The sequence below is a fragment of the Odocoileus virginianus genome, chromosome 30, assembly GCF_023699985.2.
Source record: "Odocoileus virginianus isolate 20LAN1187 ecotype Illinois chromosome 30, Ovbor_1.2, whole genome shotgun sequence".
Taxonomy (NCBI): domain Eukaryota; kingdom Metazoa; phylum Chordata; class Mammalia; order Artiodactyla; family Cervidae; genus Odocoileus; species Odocoileus virginianus.
The window spans coordinates 5782280-5798534 of record NC_069703.1 but is presented as its reverse complement, the minus strand read 5'-3'; the positions used below and the strand labels follow the sequence as shown (position 1 = coordinate 5798534).

General features: G+C 40.1%; 2 protein-coding genes across 3 annotated transcripts in view; both read left to right on the top strand.

Annotated features, from left to right (window-relative positions):
- Positions 1–1333: 1333 nt before the first annotated feature.
- C30H2orf66 (chromosome 30 C2orf66 homolog) lies at positions 1334–5509 on the top strand. Its single transcript, XM_020891808.2, has 3 exons — positions 1334–2611; positions 3446–3644; positions 5344–5509. Exons 1-2 carry the CDS (start codon positions 2321–2323, stop codon positions 3623–3625), a joined length of 471 nt encoding a protein of 156 aa, XP_020747467.2. The 5' UTR covers positions 1334–2320; the 3' UTR covers positions 3626–3644; positions 5344–5509.
- A 4928-nt stretch (positions 5510–10437) lies between these two features.
- The window catches only part of GTF3C3 (general transcription factor IIIC subunit 3), a 30091-nt gene continuing 24273 nt past the window's right edge, over positions 10438–16255 (top strand). Inside the window, exons 1-4 of one of the 2 annotated variants that reach the window (XM_070458485.1) lie at positions 10438–10698; positions 11672–11783; positions 14849–15042; positions 15555–15678. In XM_070458485.1, coding sequence (XP_070314586.1) covers positions 10597–10698; positions 11672–11783; positions 14849–15042; positions 15555–15678 — 532 coding nt within the window. In that variant the 5' untranslated portion in view covers positions 10438–10596. Of the gene's footprint in view, positions 10699–11671; positions 11784–14848; positions 15043–15088; positions 15143–15554; positions 15679–16255 lie in introns of those variants that run through there. The other variant, XM_070458486.1, reaches the window with a different exon arrangement.

Genomic DNA, 16255 nt, shown 5'->3' with positions numbered 1-16255 from the left:
TATACAATGGAAAAAAGATAACCTCTTTAACAAGTGGTGCTGGGAAAACTGGTCAACCACTTGTAAAAGAATGAAACTAGAACACTTTCTAACACCATACACAAAAATAAACTCAAAATGGATTAAAGATCTAACTGTAAGACCAGAAACTATAAAACTCCTAGAGGAGAACTTAGGCAAAACACTCTCAGACAGAAATCACAGCAGGATCCTCTATGACCCACCTCCCAGAGTAATAGAAATAAAAGCAAAAATAAACAAATGGGACCTAATGAAACTTAAAAGCTTTTGCACAACAAAGGAAACTATAAGCAAGGTGAAAAGACAGCCCTCAGATTGGGAGAAAATAATAGCAAACGAAGCAACAGACAAAGGATTAATCTCAAAAATATACAAGCAACTCCTCCAGCTCAACTCCAGAAAAATAAATGTCCCAATCAAAAAATGGGCCAAAGAACTAAACAGACATTTCTCCAAGGAAGACATACAGATGGCTAACAGACACAGGAAAAGATGCTCAACATCACTCATTATCAGAGAAATGCAAATCAAAACCACAATGAGGTACCATTACACGCCAGTCAGGATGGCTGCTATCCAAAAGTCTACAAGCAATAAATGCTGGAGAGGGTGTGGAGAAAAGGGAACCCTCTTACACTGTTAGTGGGAATGCAAACTAGTACAGCCGCTATGGAGAACAGTGTGGAGATTTCTCAAAAAACTGGAAATAGAACTGCCATATGACCCAGCAGTCCCACTTCTGGGCATACACACCAAGGAAACCAGATCTGAAAGAGACACGTGCACCCCAATGTTCATCGCAGCACTGTTTATAATAGCCAGGACATGCAAGCAACCTAGATGCCCATCAGCAGACGAATGGATGAGGAAGCTGTGGTACATATACACCATGGAATATTACTCAGCCATTAAAAAGAATTCATTTGAATCAGTTCTAATGAGATGGATGAAACTGGAGCCCATTATACAGAGCGAAGTAAGCCAGAAAGATAAAGACCATTACAGTATACTAACACATATATATGGAATTTAGAAAGATGGTAATGATAACCCTATATGCAAAACAGAAAAAGAGACTCAGATGTATAGAACAGACTTTTGGACTCTGTGGGAGAAGGCGAGGGTGGGATGTTTCGAGAGAACAGCATTGAAACATGTATATTATCTAGGGTGAAACAGATCACCAGCCCAGGTTGGGTGCATGAGACAAGTGCTCGGGCCTGGTGCACTGGGAAGACCCAGAGGGATCAGGTGGAGAGGGAGGTGGGAGGGGGAATCGGGATGGGGAATACATGTAAATCCATGGCTGATTCATGTCAATGTATGACAAAACCCACTGCAATATTGTAAAGTAATTAGCCTCCAACTAATAAAAATAAATGAAAAAAAAACTTGTAAAGTTTCTTGAGATTCCCAGAAGAAATACAAGTTATGGGTTACAAAAGAGCAGTTTATCTCTTGCAATAGAATTTTCTGTATAATTTGAAAGGTTAATAACTTCAAAAGAACATTCTCTTAGGTGGGACAGTCATCATCATATTTCCAGCTGCTGTGTATATACCTTCTCTTAGAAGTGAAAAAGGAGAAAGCCATTCTGCTGTGTGGAAGTGCTTTGTGTATTTTATAACATCCAAATAAAATGTTCAGTGGTTGGAGGAGGATCTGCTCTATTTAGGGCAAATAGGTTCTCTGTTAGCCCCGAAGAAGCCTGAGGATGTGATTTTCAAGGGTCTTTGTGCTGTGGAAGAAAATGGAATCATTATTTTGAACTCTTGCTGCTCACGTCAGTGACTCCCACCTGCAACTGATCCGCTGATTATAAGTAGCCATGAATCGCCTTGCAGATTGCAGGCAGTGTAACCAACCAGGGCCAGGCAAAACCGAACTCCTGGTAAGCTTTATTAGCTCTTTCTGTTGAGTTTTGTTTCCATTTTACACCTTGGGGTGGGAGACAATCTCTACTAGCACTGGTGTGGTGTGTCTGTCTCCGACCTGTGTGGAAGGTGTACAGTTTTTTTTTCCTTCTTTTCGAGTCTGCTGTCTTACCACTTAAAGTAAATTAAGATGGGTTGTTGTTTGCTTTGGGTTCTGCTGTTGTTATTATTAAGAAATACACTTTCTCTGGGACAAGTGCTTTTTTTCAGTTGAAAAGGCATACTCACTTTCTAGGCTGTATTCATAATTGCTCTGTTTGTCACTGTATAACCTCATTCTCAGAGACTCCTTTAAGCTAATCAGCTGGCTCTGGGGGGACCTCATTAGCAAATGAAGAGGAAAAAAAGAAGACTGCAAAGTTCAGATGAATCGATATACTACTTCTTCTTCCTCCTTTCCCTCTAAAAATGTTTCCTCTTTCTCTTCTCTACTTGTGCCCTCCCTGCTCCTCCCTTCTCTTTTTCTTTTCTCCCGTCACTCCCTCTCTGGTCGTCGACATTCCTTGGTCCTTCCTTTCACTCAGCTTCCCTCCACCATGCCCAAAGCATTCCTGCTGCTGGCTGGTGCCCTGGTGCTACCTGGGCTTGTGCAAGGAGCCATGCTGAGAAATGAAGAAAAATGGAAGCCCCTCAACATTCCTAGAAACCGAGATCTGGTAAGAATAGCCACCGGGACATCCCGGGCTGTGGGGTGAAATCAGCACCTCCCTGGAGTTATGCACTCTGCTAGACAACAGTGGAGACGAGGCTGCCGAGGGTTGAGAAGATTCCCCAGCAGCACTAGAGGTGAATTTTGCTAGCCTATAGCCAGTGTTCTATTGTTTCTCTAGCCGATTTACATTTGTTTCTGTGTGAAGAAACAAATTTATATTTAGAAATGATTTTATATACACATAGCACATTACATTTGTAAATGATCTTATATACATATTGACTTTATAGCCTTGATTTCTAATAAATATACAAAATTAAGAGCGTAAGAGGGGATTGCATTTTGCACAGCTTAGGTTGAACTGATAATAAAACAGATTGTCATATAACCAACACTTGCAAAGCCCAGTTGCAAAATCTGAAGGTTAACCTGTATTCTTGTCAATTTGCTAGGTGTTATTTTCAGCATAAAGTTATCTTGGAAATAGAATTCAAAATATCAGTAAAAATTCTCATTTAAAAATATGCCAAATATAGCAAACATGCTGACTTTATGATTTCAAAATACTATTTTTCTAAAGAAAATTATGTAAAATATAACAATATAGTATTAAAATAATCTAATAGCACTTGCATAGCTTCTGTGTATTTGCAGAACACACAGCTGAAAACCCCACATCCAAAACGACTGGCTGTGTTTCACCATTAGTCAGAGAGGAGGCATCTGAGCTCTGAGCACTGTGGGGTTCAGGGGGCAAAATGAGGGAAAAAATATTCACCTTTGAGTGCTTGGGGTATTTAAGTTATAAATGACATTGAACATTTCTTTCTTTCTTCAGTTTTTTAGGACTCTTCAGGCATATTTTAAAGGAAGAGGTCTTGATCTTGGGAGGTTTTCAGATACTTTCTCCATGAATGAGAATCCCAGGCCTCTCTCCTTGCAGTCAGAACTTATTGCTTCTGCATTTGCAGATTATGAAGAACAGAAAAACTCCCTCTCCAATTACCTCAAAGGCTGACTGTTTCCTCTGAGTGCAGGTAAAATTTATCCCTTTATCCCTGCTGCTGCTGCCGCTAAGTCGCGTCAGTCGTGTATGACTCTGTGCGACCCCATAGACGGCAGCCCACCAGGCTCCCCCGTCCCTGGGATTCTCCAGGCAAGAACACTGGAGTGGGTTGCCATTTCCTTCTCCAATGCATGAAAGTGAAAAGTGAAAGTGAAGTCGCTCAGTCGTGTCTGACTTTTAGCGACCCCATGGACTGCAGCCTACCAGGCTCCTCCATCCATGTTATTTTCCAGGCAAGAGTACTGGAGTGGGGTGCCATTGACTTCTCCCCCTTTATCCCTAGATCTCTCTAAACATATAAGTGAGTCATAAAGAGGTTTGGAAAATATTTATTTGAATAAATGATTTTATTTCCTTACATAAATAAGTGCTCAATTCTGATCATACTCGTCACTGTTAATACTCAGATTTGGTTCATATATTTTACAGTCTGGTTTTAAAAAGAAAGGACAGTTAGTAATTTTCAAAGCATAGCTTTCTGGGGAGAAGAGATATATTAAAATGGTAGAATTATCACTCAATAGAATTATGAAATACAATGAAAAATCACCTATTCTTATATCTTTTTTCAGACCAGGTCATATAGCTAAATTATGTGGAAAATCGTATGTAAAGAAATATATTGAACTGTCCAGCTGGATTAAATGGAAATTAAAAAGTTAAAAGAATGGTTTCTTTGGGAAGAAATCATTAAGCATATATTTGAGCTCGAACTTCCTCACCTAGTGGGGAGAAAAAGGTAGAATATTAGTAAAGATGGCACTTTATCATGGGAAAAAATTTAGAAGTTTATGTCTAAGATTTAATTTTTTATTCATATTACTTTAGCATTCCTATCAAATAAATACCTACTATTTAAAAAGGAACAGGTATGGTACAAAGAAAATACATTATGATTCTTGTCTATTAACTTTTTGTTTTTCTGAATAGTAAAGGGAACCAAATCATAACTAAAATCTACTCCCATTCGTTCATGGGCATATGGATGGAATTATGAGGAAGCAAACCACTGTTGCACTTGATTATGATTGTGAAAGGATTTGGATGATTAGCTACTTTAAATGTGATGACTTTAAAAAAATAATGATTGTTATTCTAACAAGAGGATGCAACTTACTGTGTGGCATATACACTTGAAAACTGTCCTACAATGAGAAAATAAGATACAAGAAAAACAAGCATATTAATGAAGGCTTCCCTTGACTACTTTTCACACTCAGCCCCAAGGGTAACATACACTAAAAAGAGAATAATTATTAATACCACATATCCGTTTCAGTATGGGACAGTATTGCATACAAGCTGTTTTTTAAGCCTTAGTTTATTCATCTATAAATTGCATATATGGATCTCTAACTCAAAGAAAGTTTTAGAGAAAACATCAAGTACATATACTCATGTAAGCACAAAATGAGATAATGTTTAAGGGCAGAAAAAAAAAGAACACCATTAGTGGTACTGTAATATAATAAGAATTATTCAACTTTGTGAAAGAAGCAAAATTTCTGATTTGGAGAATATTTCATAATTACGAGCTTTCCAGTTCTAACAACTCTGATAAGAAATGAAGACAAAAAGAGTTTTCACTGAAATATGTTGATCTTTGGCTCTTTGGGTTAATTGTATAATCTTCATTTCTATTTAATTATAATGTTTTCTTTTTCTTTCAGAAGTCTGGTGGTTTTAAAACTACAGATGAAGCTTCTCACTAGAAAAATTCAGTCTTGATCATGGCTAAGTTTTTGTGTGTGTTTTTCCCCCTCCACTTTTATCAGTCTGTAATGATTTTATTCTGTATTTCCAGATTTACATGTAAATAGTTTGAGCTTTGGGACATATGTGACTTATGTGCATGGTTTTTTTCCTACTCAATAATCATAGATGTCAATATAGCACTGCATATATTTGCAAGGATTACAAAAACACCATAAAGTCAAAGGAAATTATGATCTTATAAATTAGTTTCATTTCAGCTGTGTTCTATGTTTCTTTTTTTATCATTGGTGTTTTTATTTGAAAGGGACATTGATCATCTTTACTTTAGTTCATTATCTGTAACAGAAATTTGGGTTTAAAATGTATCTTTTTCCTAAACAGAATATAGATTCCCATTGTCAGCATATGCTATTAAAAGACCCCATAGTCTTAGTTTCATATCAAGAGAGAGTAAGTAATGAATATCCACAAATAAGTTGAAATGGAAGACAAAGAAACGTGGGATTTTAGGAGTTGCTTGGGCCTCTGGGAGATGTTCTCTGCCATGATGTTCAGAGGTGGACATGGTGCTACAGTAGATATCTTGGTTTAGTCGCTAAGTCATGTCCGACTTGCAACCCCATGGACTGTAGCCTGCCAGGCTTCTTTGTCTATGTGATTCTCCAAGCAAGAATACTGGAGTGGGTTGCCATTTCTTTCTCCAGGGGATCTTCCTGACCCAGGAATCGAACCCAGATCTCCTGCATTGCAGGTGGATTCTTTATCAACTGAGCTACAAGGGAAACCCCACAGCAGATATCTTAGGAAACTACAACCTCAGAAAGCGAAGGTAGAAACAGGCAGATTTCCCTTCTTTCATAACCAGTCCTCTTCTTCCACCCACCCCTCCCCAACTCAGGCTGAGTTAGTCTGATTCTCATATTCTTATTTGTAACAACTACTTTTGTTTATGAAGAGCTGTATCATTTTTTCTGATTTCTGCAAAAAAAAAATAAATAAAAACACATTGTGCTGGAAGCACACACTGTAATCCCAATGACATCAGTCTGTACATTCCAAAGTAGTTTTATGTGGCTTTTTTGGTAGATGATTGAATATGAATAATAAAATATGCAGGAACAGGTTATATGTCTGGTTCAGTATATTCTATGTAAGTAGTCATATAAGTGTCTGTTTTCTCTGGAGAGTTGTGAGATATTTGTGAGCCAAGATCATATCTAAGCCATTTTTAATTTCTCCAGCACCTACTACAATGCCTTGCATATAGTAAGCACTCAAAAAATACTTGTTGAATTGAACTAAATGTGTGCTATTTTGCTATCAATAGCAAATGTAATGGAAGCTGCTTCTAGTTAATGCCAAGATTTTTTGTTTAACCATTTAAAGGATATAACTAATTATTGATATTATTCCTCATAAAAATATAGCCTATGCAGACAAATGATAGAGTGGTGGGGATCCTTCACTACTGTCCAGTTCCACTCAAATACCTAAAGGACAGGCTTTCCCTTTTCCTTTCACCACTCCTGCTCTGGTTGTCAAGACCTCCAAAAAGGAATGCTTTATCAGTTTCGAGGTCTTTGAAAATGAAGAGCATTCACAAGGGACTTTTAGCTGTGAGCTTGCAAAGTCTCAGAGAAGGAGCATGCATCCTTTCTGCTGAAAAATTCCCAACTGGCAGGTAGCTGTCGATGGGAGGCCTACACTCCACTAGACTAGAGTTTCTCAATGGTGATGGGATTGTCAGTTGGGGAAGGACAAGTCTTCATAGTGACCATTTAGCACGCCTGGTCCCCAGACAATATATAGTGGCATATTAGTGATCCCCCCCTCCATTATTTTGACAACCAAAACCTCCCTAGTAGTGTTTCTAGAAGGTCACTGGGGAAGTGATTTTGTTCAGGCTAAGAACTGTCGTCAGCGGAAGAGTAGTGTTTCCTGCCATGAAAATACTAAGTGTTCTGCAGGTGATCTAGGCTCCCAAGGGGTCTGTGATCCTTCTTTCTCAGGTCCTTGGCAGCCTCTCAACACTGACTCTGCTCCTCTTTGATGAGCATCCCATTCCATGTCCCCAGGACATGGCCTGTTGGCCCCTATCCCAGGTCTAGTGTGGTCAAGAACTATTAAGGGTGCGAGATTTTGTCCAATTTGCAAGCTACACACTAGCTGCTACAATTTCACAAATCTTGGTGGACCCTGAGATCCCTGGGTCTGAGGCAACAGATTTTATTATTCATGGCTCAGGAGGCAGCTTGAGTTTTACATTCGCATTCATTCTCTTTGTCCCCCAGGTATCATGGGGGCCATGTGGGGGTGGGTCCAGGTGTTTACTGGGCATGAGTTGATTTGTGCCACAGCCAAGGAATCCCAAACTTAGGAAATCCTCACTCTTACAAGGGGGTTACATGCCCAAATATGCCCAACCTTTGTCCCAGAGGGAAACATCTTTATTATGTTGGTCAGGAAGCAAATCTGTCCTCTGCCCCAGAGGGAGACAGTATTTCTGTGTTTCAAGGCTGTTTGTTCTCCAGGCATCCTTGAAAAGATAGCCCAGAGGGAAAGCAGTGGCAAGCTTTTGCAGAGAAGACAACCATGAAAAACCTGCCTCCCCGAAAGCGTCATACCCCATCTTGACTCCTCCACTTGAGAAAGGGGAGTCGTGACCTCCCTGTGTACGCTTCATGCTCTGGTCACCGTATAAATTCAGTGTTCTGCTTTCTGCTTTCCTCAGACCTTTCATCTTGATTCTCAGAAATGAGTCGGAAAGTCTGAAAAGTTTTTTCTTGCTATTTTCATTACTGCTGTAACAATTCCACTTCATCTCAAGGTAATGTGGATGCCTCTGACTCACCAGTGGACACATTACTTACAAAGAAGTAGAGAAAGGAAAAGCAGAAAGATTACAATTTCAAGACATGTTGCTATAATACATTCTGACCTATAAAACAATGGTCATCCATAGCAGAAAAACTGTCACCCCCTTGCTCCCTCTCCAGTTCTCCACAACGTGAATCTGTATCTTCACAATTGTTATTCCCATATTCCAGGCATCCAATAACAAAATAAAATTCCATGGACAGAGGAGCCTGGCAGGCTACAATCCATGGGGTCACAAAGCATTGGACACAACTGAGCGACTGAGCGCACAGGCCATCGGGGTCTCAGGAGAACATTCTCGTTACCAGATGGCCAGCTCTTCTCCCTTTGATTTCCTTGTTTTCCCCTAGGAGACTTAGGACTAGAGACTCTTGACTTCCTCTCAAGCACAGTTCCCTGGATGCCTGGAGAAACTCAGGGGGGAATTGACCTGTTAGGAATTTCTGTGAGTTACCTTGCTAGCCTCCCATATTTTATACCCAGATAGGGCCCTGGGGATCCTTTATCATGAGAAAGGAATGACTTCTAGCTGTGGGATATTTTTCTCTCACCTGGGAGTTCCCCTCTTGCTGGTCCTGGTCCTCATTCTGCCATCAAACGGTGGCTTTTCTGCATCTGGATTGTCATAAAGAGGCACTAGTGGCCAAGTCAGGTGTTAGGCTCCCTGTAACTTGTCCTTGATCTCAGCTTCATATTGAGCTGCATTCCATACTTCTACTCCCTTGCCTGTTCCCAAGGCACTTTCAGTTCCATCCAGTTGAATTCATCAATGTGATTTAAGCACAGATTACTAGCCTAGAGAGGAGAGTCCAATAAGATGTATCAGGTAGTGCTGTTCTCAAGATGTTGGCAGCAAATGTCTTTAGAATAGGACAACAGAGAAAGTTATAATGCAGTGTAAAATATAAAGCACAGGAGTGTGTAGGTTGATGTCGAGTTCCACTGAGGAGAGGCACTTATTGTTTAGTCCCTAAATTGTGTCCGACTCTTTGTGACCCCATGGATTGCAGCGCAGCAGGATCCTCTGTCCATGGGATTTCCCAGCCAAGAATACTGGAGTGGGCTGGCATTTCCTTCTCCAGCGGATCTTCCCTACCCAGGGCTTAAATTGGCAGGCATATTCTTCACCACTGAGCCACCAGGGAAGCCTCAAGGAGAGACAGTATTAATTCCAATTATGGGATTTGGAGTCAGACCAGGCTTCGAATCCTGGCTCTACTACTAATTAAAAGACGCTTGCTTCTTGCAAGAAAAGCTATGAAAAATCTAGACAGCGTATTAAAAAGCAAAGACACCACTTTGCTGACAAAGGTCCATATAGTCAAAGCTATGGTTTTTCCAGCAGTCATGTATGGATGTGAGAGTTGGACTAAAAAGAAAGCTGAGCACTGAAGAATTGATGCTTTTGAACTGTAGTGTTTGAGAAGACAATGAGAGTCTGTTGGATTTGAGAGGAGATCAAACGAGTGAATCGTAAAGGAAATCAGTCCTGAGTATTCATTGGAAGGACTGATGCTGAAGCTGATACTGTGGCCACCTGATGCGAAGAGCCGACTCATTAAAAAAGGCCCTGATGCTGGGAAAGATTGAGGGCAGGAGGGGAAGGGGGCGACAAAGGATGAGATGGTTGGATGGTATCAGCGACTCTATGGACAGAATTTGAGCAAACTCAGGCGATAGTGAAGGACAGGGAAGCTTGGCGTGCTGCAGTCCATGGGGTCACAAACAGTTGGACACGACTGAGCAACTGAACAACTAAAGATCAAATTAAAGAACAAATATTTTTGAGGGAAATACTGTAGATGAAGGAACACTTTCTTCAAGCACGTTCCCCAACTTCTTAACAAGGTTAAACCAGAGGCCTGAGCCCAGCTGCAAACTCCGAGTCCTGGAAGCTGGGAGGGTCCAGATCAGGTCCCGCCTACTCGCGCGCTCCTATTGACGCCTCCAGGAAGAAGCCTGGATTAGAGGCGCAGCAGCAGCAGCGGAACGTGAACGCGGCGGGTGCGGCGCAGGCCGAGCCAGTTTCCAGCAGCAGCAGCAGCGGAACGTGAACGCGGCGGGTGCGGCGCAGGCCGAGCCAGTTTCCAGCAGCAGCAGCAGCGGAACGTGAACGCGGCGGGTGCGGCGCAGGCCGAGCCAGTTTCCAGCAGCAGCAGCAGCAGCAGCGGAACGTGAACGCGGCGGGTGCGGCGCAGGCCGAGCCAGTTTCCCGGAAGGACTTCGGGTCCTTGCTTTTAGCGGCTCGGCGCGGGGTTAGCGTCTGGGAGCCTCTGCTGTTCCGTTTCTCCGTCCTGGTTCCTGGAACTGCGTAGCAGAACCCCGCAAGCATGTCGGGGTTCAGCCCGGAGCTCATCGACTATCTGGAAGGGAAGATTTCCTTTGAGGAGTTCGAAAGGAGAAGAGAAGAGAGAAAAACCCGCGAGAAGAAAGTGAGGAGATGATGGGCCTGGATGCTCTGTCTTGTCGCCCTAGCACACTTAAGAGAAGTGAAGGACCCACTAACCCCATTCACCCTTATGGGGCGGGCCGCGTACCTCTAGCGGTTTCTTTCCCTTTTTACCGAAACTCCGGTTCTCACATTATCCCTGTGCTAAACTCCTCTTTAAAACATTTCACTCACCAGAAAGCTTTTGTCTCGGTGGTAGCTACTTCTCTCTCTTTTTACTGTTGTTAAATAGTACATTTTTTTTTTTTTTTTTTTTTTTTTACTCGAGGGTAGCTTAACGCTGGTAGATTAAATGGGGTGGAGGTGGGGTGTGGGAAGTAGAATTTGGAGTCAGTTTGTATCTGGTTCAAGTCCTAGGGTGCCGCTGTATTTTTGTGACTTTGAACGCGCAACTCACCTCTCTTCTTTAGGCCTCAGTGTCCATTTCCGGACGGAGTGGTTTCAGCTCCCATTTTTGAGGAGTCTCCCAATGGTGTGATGTAATCCTCCACAGAAAGAGTGAATTTTTTTGTCTGATGACAAAATTCTCTGGTAAATGAGGAAATACATGACTTTTTCATGTCTCTTCACTTGAAGTCGGAGGGAAAATAAAAGTAATTGCACCTTTTGAGGTTAGCTGTTGGATTCTTTCCTAAATCATGCAACCAATAGTGCCCATCTCTTTTCATTTAAAAAGCAAGGCTGAAAAAAAGGAAAAAAAGGCTGCAATGTGTAGATTAATGAAAGTATCAAGGTTTTTAAAATTATTTTTTACAAATGACTGATTCAGACTGAAGAATGAGACCCAAGTACAATGACATGCTTTGACAATATTCAAATTTAGATTCCACATATTATGTATGTGTTCAGAGCTCAGGTTTTATAGAAATAGAAAATGAGACAGATGTTCTATTCTCAGCTGAAAAGAGCTAAATGTGCATTTGTTTTTGGAGTCATTAATTAATTTTTAATCCCAGAGTCTTCAGGAAAAAGGAAAGTCATCAGTTGAAGAAAATCCAAATGACTCTGAAGTTCCATCATCATCAGGAATAAACTCTACCAAATCTCAGGGCAAAGATGCCAATGAAGGTATGTTAAGATCACTGCCTCCATTAAATGTTAATGGTATCTAATAATTTAGTGAAAGTGTGTGTTTTTTTTTTAATTGCTGTGGTATTCTGTTGTTGATACCTGGCTTTTTAGGAACATAGTACATGGTATATAATAGGTGCTAAATATGTATTTGTTGAGTTATTGATTATAGCGCTGCTTAGTGGGCTGTGTTCGTGGAGAAGGGTTTCAAATCTGCATCAGTGTTTGGGAGCCTTTTGGGGTCATTGTTTTTTAAATTGACCCCCTCACATGGTTGCTAATTATTCCAGGCTATTCCAGGCTATACAATTCCCCTAAATTGTAATGAATTATAATTCTATACAAAGAGCTTCCAAATCGCTTCTTTAATTATGAGAGGTAAGATAGAAATGTCAGAGTGGACGGCCAGTTGGCTGTCCACATGGGAGCTTACACACAGCTTACCTCATTCTAGGGTCCAGTCCTCAGCTCCACACGACCAGATACTAAATTTGGTTACTGCACCCAGACCAATTAAACTTAGGAGAGCCTAAGTGATGAATTAGTAGGCAAATTATTAATTTCTGGTGATTGATCAGAATACTAATGATAGTTTGTGGTATCCAGTCATTCATATCAAGTAATCTGGGATGCTGAACTATCAATTAGAATTTAACTTTGGGCATAGGGCCTAATTGAGAACTAAAACTTTCTTGCCTTACTGGGTAGAAATGGAGGCTGTGCAGGAGACCTAGGTCCTATCCCTGTGTTGGGAAGATGCCCTGGAGAAGGGAATAGCTACCCACTCCTGTATTCTTGCCTGGAGAATTCCATGGACAGAGGTGCCTGGGGGCCACAGTCCATGGAATCACAAAGAGCTGGACATGCCTGAGCAACTAACATTTTCATGTTATAAGGTCTAATTGAGAACTAAGCTAAACTTTCTGGCCCTAGTGGGTAGAAATGGAAGCTGATTCTTTTCATTCTAAACAAATAAGACTTTACATAGAGAAAACACTAGTTGGGTGAACAGAAAATGAACAGGTTTTGTCTGCCTCCTTGGACCAAGTGGGGAAGAACGGGCAAAGAGGAGAGAAAATTAGGATTATAGATTCTTTGCTAGGCAAGTGGAGTGAAAAAGCAGGCTGAAGTTGTTCTAAAATCTGTGAGTCCTTCTTTATCTGCTCAGAGGAAGAGCTGCTCTTCCATCGTACTGTTGTCTTTGAGGTGCAAGTATAGTAGCAGGGGTGCTTGCCAGTTTTCCACCAGTGAAAGTGAAAAGAGTCAGTCGCTAAGACACGTCTGACTCTTTGCGACCCCGGGGACTGTAGCCCATCAGGCTCCTCTGTCCATGGGATTCTCCAAGCCAGAATAAGAGGTGGTCAAAAACGGTGGTTACTTGAATCAGTGCTTTCTGCTTACTGTGAGCAGTCAGGCATACTAGCCTCAGCTCAAGCTCCCAGTTTCCTAAGAACGTATTTTGTATACTGACTTTGTATTCAGGACCCTTGCTATATTCATAAATTCTGACAGTTTTGGTGCATACGTTCTTTTGGATATTCTATGTATCATCATGTAATCTGTGAATGACAGTTTTATTTCTTTGTTAATCTTTATGCTTTTATTTCTCTTCCCTTATTACATTGATTGGGATCTCCAGTAAAATCTTGAAAGGAATGGTGATAGTAGGCTTGTCTCATTCCCAGTATCTTTGGATAATTAGCCATTAACTGTGTTTGTGGAACCTTTTTTGTAGGTACTTTTTATCAAGTTAAAGGTATTCTCTTACATTTCTGTTGACTAAAAATTTTTATTAGGAATAGGTGTCCGGTTTTATCAAATGCTTCTCGGGGGGAATTTGCTGGCAGTTAAGTGGTTAGAATTCAGTGCTTTCACTGCCAAGGTCTGAGTTTCATCCATGGTTGGGGAGCTAAGATCCTGCAAGCTGTGCAGCATGGCCAAAAAAGCTTCTCTGTATCAAGATGATTGTATGCCTTTTCTTTTCTGTTACTATAATAAATTTTATTGATTTGTTTTACAGCTTTCTCTTTATATTTATCTTGGGTGTTTAGAATTCTTGAAGATGATCAGTATGATGTTATAGTAATTATTACTATAATATTTGTTCCTCAAAACATGTGGGTTTTTTTCATTCTCTTCTTCCTTAAATATATTGACTGTCTTATTTTCTAGCATCTTTGGGGTTTGAGGTTATTTTACATAAGTGAGTAAGCTTTAGCATTTTTTAATAAATATATTTATGTACATTTATTTTAACTGTTTTGTTGTAGCTTTTCTAAAATATGCCACATCTCTGCTTTAACAACAAATTGGCTTCTAAACTTTTTATTATTCAAGATAATCATTATAAACTTAGAGAAATCATTTTACTGTAGTGATCTCCTCAGATACAGAGGAAATATGTCATGTTATTTTGTTCCTGAAGTAATAATGCTGTTTTAATAATAGCATTTATTAAGCTCTTACTGTATGCTGGGCATTTTTCTCAGTATATATATTTGAAGACTCAGAGTAACCCTGTAAGGCAGATGTAATTGACCCCTTTCACAAAGGGGTACCTCAGCAAACTGAGGTACAGAGCGCTTTGGTAATTTGCCCAAGGTAATACAGCTGGCAGCAGATGGTGGCAAAGTTTGAAAGCAGACAGCTTGGCTCTAGAGGCCTCACCTGAAACCCCTGGTCTGTATGCCCTGATCACGTCCCGCTAGACGTGTTCTTAGGTCTTAGGTTGGTTAGGTCTTAGGTCTGTGTCCTGAAATTCCTTAATTTTTTTTTCCTTTCTGCTTCTTACTATTACTCTGTGTGTTTCTGATTTACCACTTAATTTGGCCTGTATGTCTTGATACGGCCTAAAGGATGAGTCAGCAGTTCCTACAGAGTAAAGTACATGGCCTTGTGACAGCTTTCTTTGGATTGTTTTTGGGAATGTTCATTTGTCTTTTACTTTCAAGTTTGGTAATGCTGGGGTAGAAATTTATATTCCAGAAAATACCATTTGTTTTTCTTTCAAGTGCTGAGTATGCTGAAGCTTTTGTTTCCTACCTCAATGTCTTTTTCTTTAGGCGAGACCTCAGATGGAGTCAGTAAGTCAGTTCACAAGGTCTTTGCTTCCATGCTCGGAGAGAATGAAGACGAGGAGGAGGAGGAGGAGGAGGAGGAAGAAGAGGAGGAGGAGGAAGCGCCTGAGCAGCCCACTGCCGGCGACGTGTTTGTGCTGGAGATGGTGCTCAATCGTGAGACCAAGAAAATGATGAAAGTAGAGTGTGCCTTATCCTGGCGTTTACGAACAGGATGTAAAATGTGGCTTAGAAAATTGGAAAAAAATCTTTATACATTTATGCTGAAAGAATTCAACTGTAAGAAAGGAAACACTATGAGATTGCTACTGTTGCTGATTTCTTATGTTTCATTTTTAGAGATTTTTAAATGTTAAACCTTAATTATTATAAATGTCAAAATTTACTATAATTTTGCTGTTAAAAGGTTTATATTGTATCTTGATTTTTTTTTTAAACCAAATTTATTCTGAGTAGATAAATTTGAAAGGAGAATCTTCAGTACATTGCATCATAAATCTCCTGGCATATAAATCCATTTTGCAGCATCCAATTCTTCATTTGGTCTAATTAGTAATTTAGTAATGCCTGACCAGTTTGATTTTTGCTTTGTTTAAATACTTTATTGTACTTTGAACTTGCTACTGTAGGAAAGTTTTGTTGGGTTGGGTTTGTTTTCTGTTTGAGTCTAAATGTCATTTTTGTTTTATAGGAGAAAAGACCTCGGAGTAAGCTTCCTAGAGCTCTGAGAGGTCTCATGGGTGAGGCCAACATTCGCTTTGCTCGAGGAGAACGTGAAGAGGCGATACTGATGTGCATGGAAATCATAAGACAAGGTGTTTAATGTGGGGATTATTGACAACAGCATTTTAAAAGTCTGACTTTTAAAACAAAGGGAGGAATACCTCACTGTGCTATTTAGAAAATATATTCAGGAGCTTGGAGGTGATTGTAATAGTGATATAACTACCCATTGAATAGGAATCATTGCCAAGAAAATGATAATCACAGAGTATGATTCAATGAAATATCATTAATATATATTGAACTCTTAACAGGCTTTTAAAAAATTTTGTTTTTGAACATTTCATTTTAAGAGTTTTATATGTTTATATCTTTTTAAAATATGGCAAATATGTTATTTTAAAGCCACTTTTGAAGAGTATTCTTTTTCTGCCATTTTCCAAATCAGACACTGTTAGATTATTTTAATCTACTTTTTGATAAAAGATAATATATACTTGTCATCTTTCCGTTAAACTGCAAAGCTCAGGCATATTGAAAGGTACCTTTAGAAATCACTTTTTGACTAATCACTTGCATTTATTATTTTGTTTTCCTGGTGTGTTGTCAAGTGATGGCCTGCATAGTGGCTTGAGCAGTTTACTACAGTAAACTTTCAATTTATCTTTT

Coding starts and splice junctions, on each gene's coding strand:
- C30H2orf66 (XM_020891808.2), top strand. CDS start 2,321: ATGAATCGATATACTACTTCTTCTTCCTCCTTTCCCTCTAAAAATGTT. Junction 2,612..3,445: donor TTCCTAGAAACCGAGATCTG/GTAAGAATAGCC, acceptor TTCTTTCTTCAG/TTTTTTAGGACTCTTCAGGC.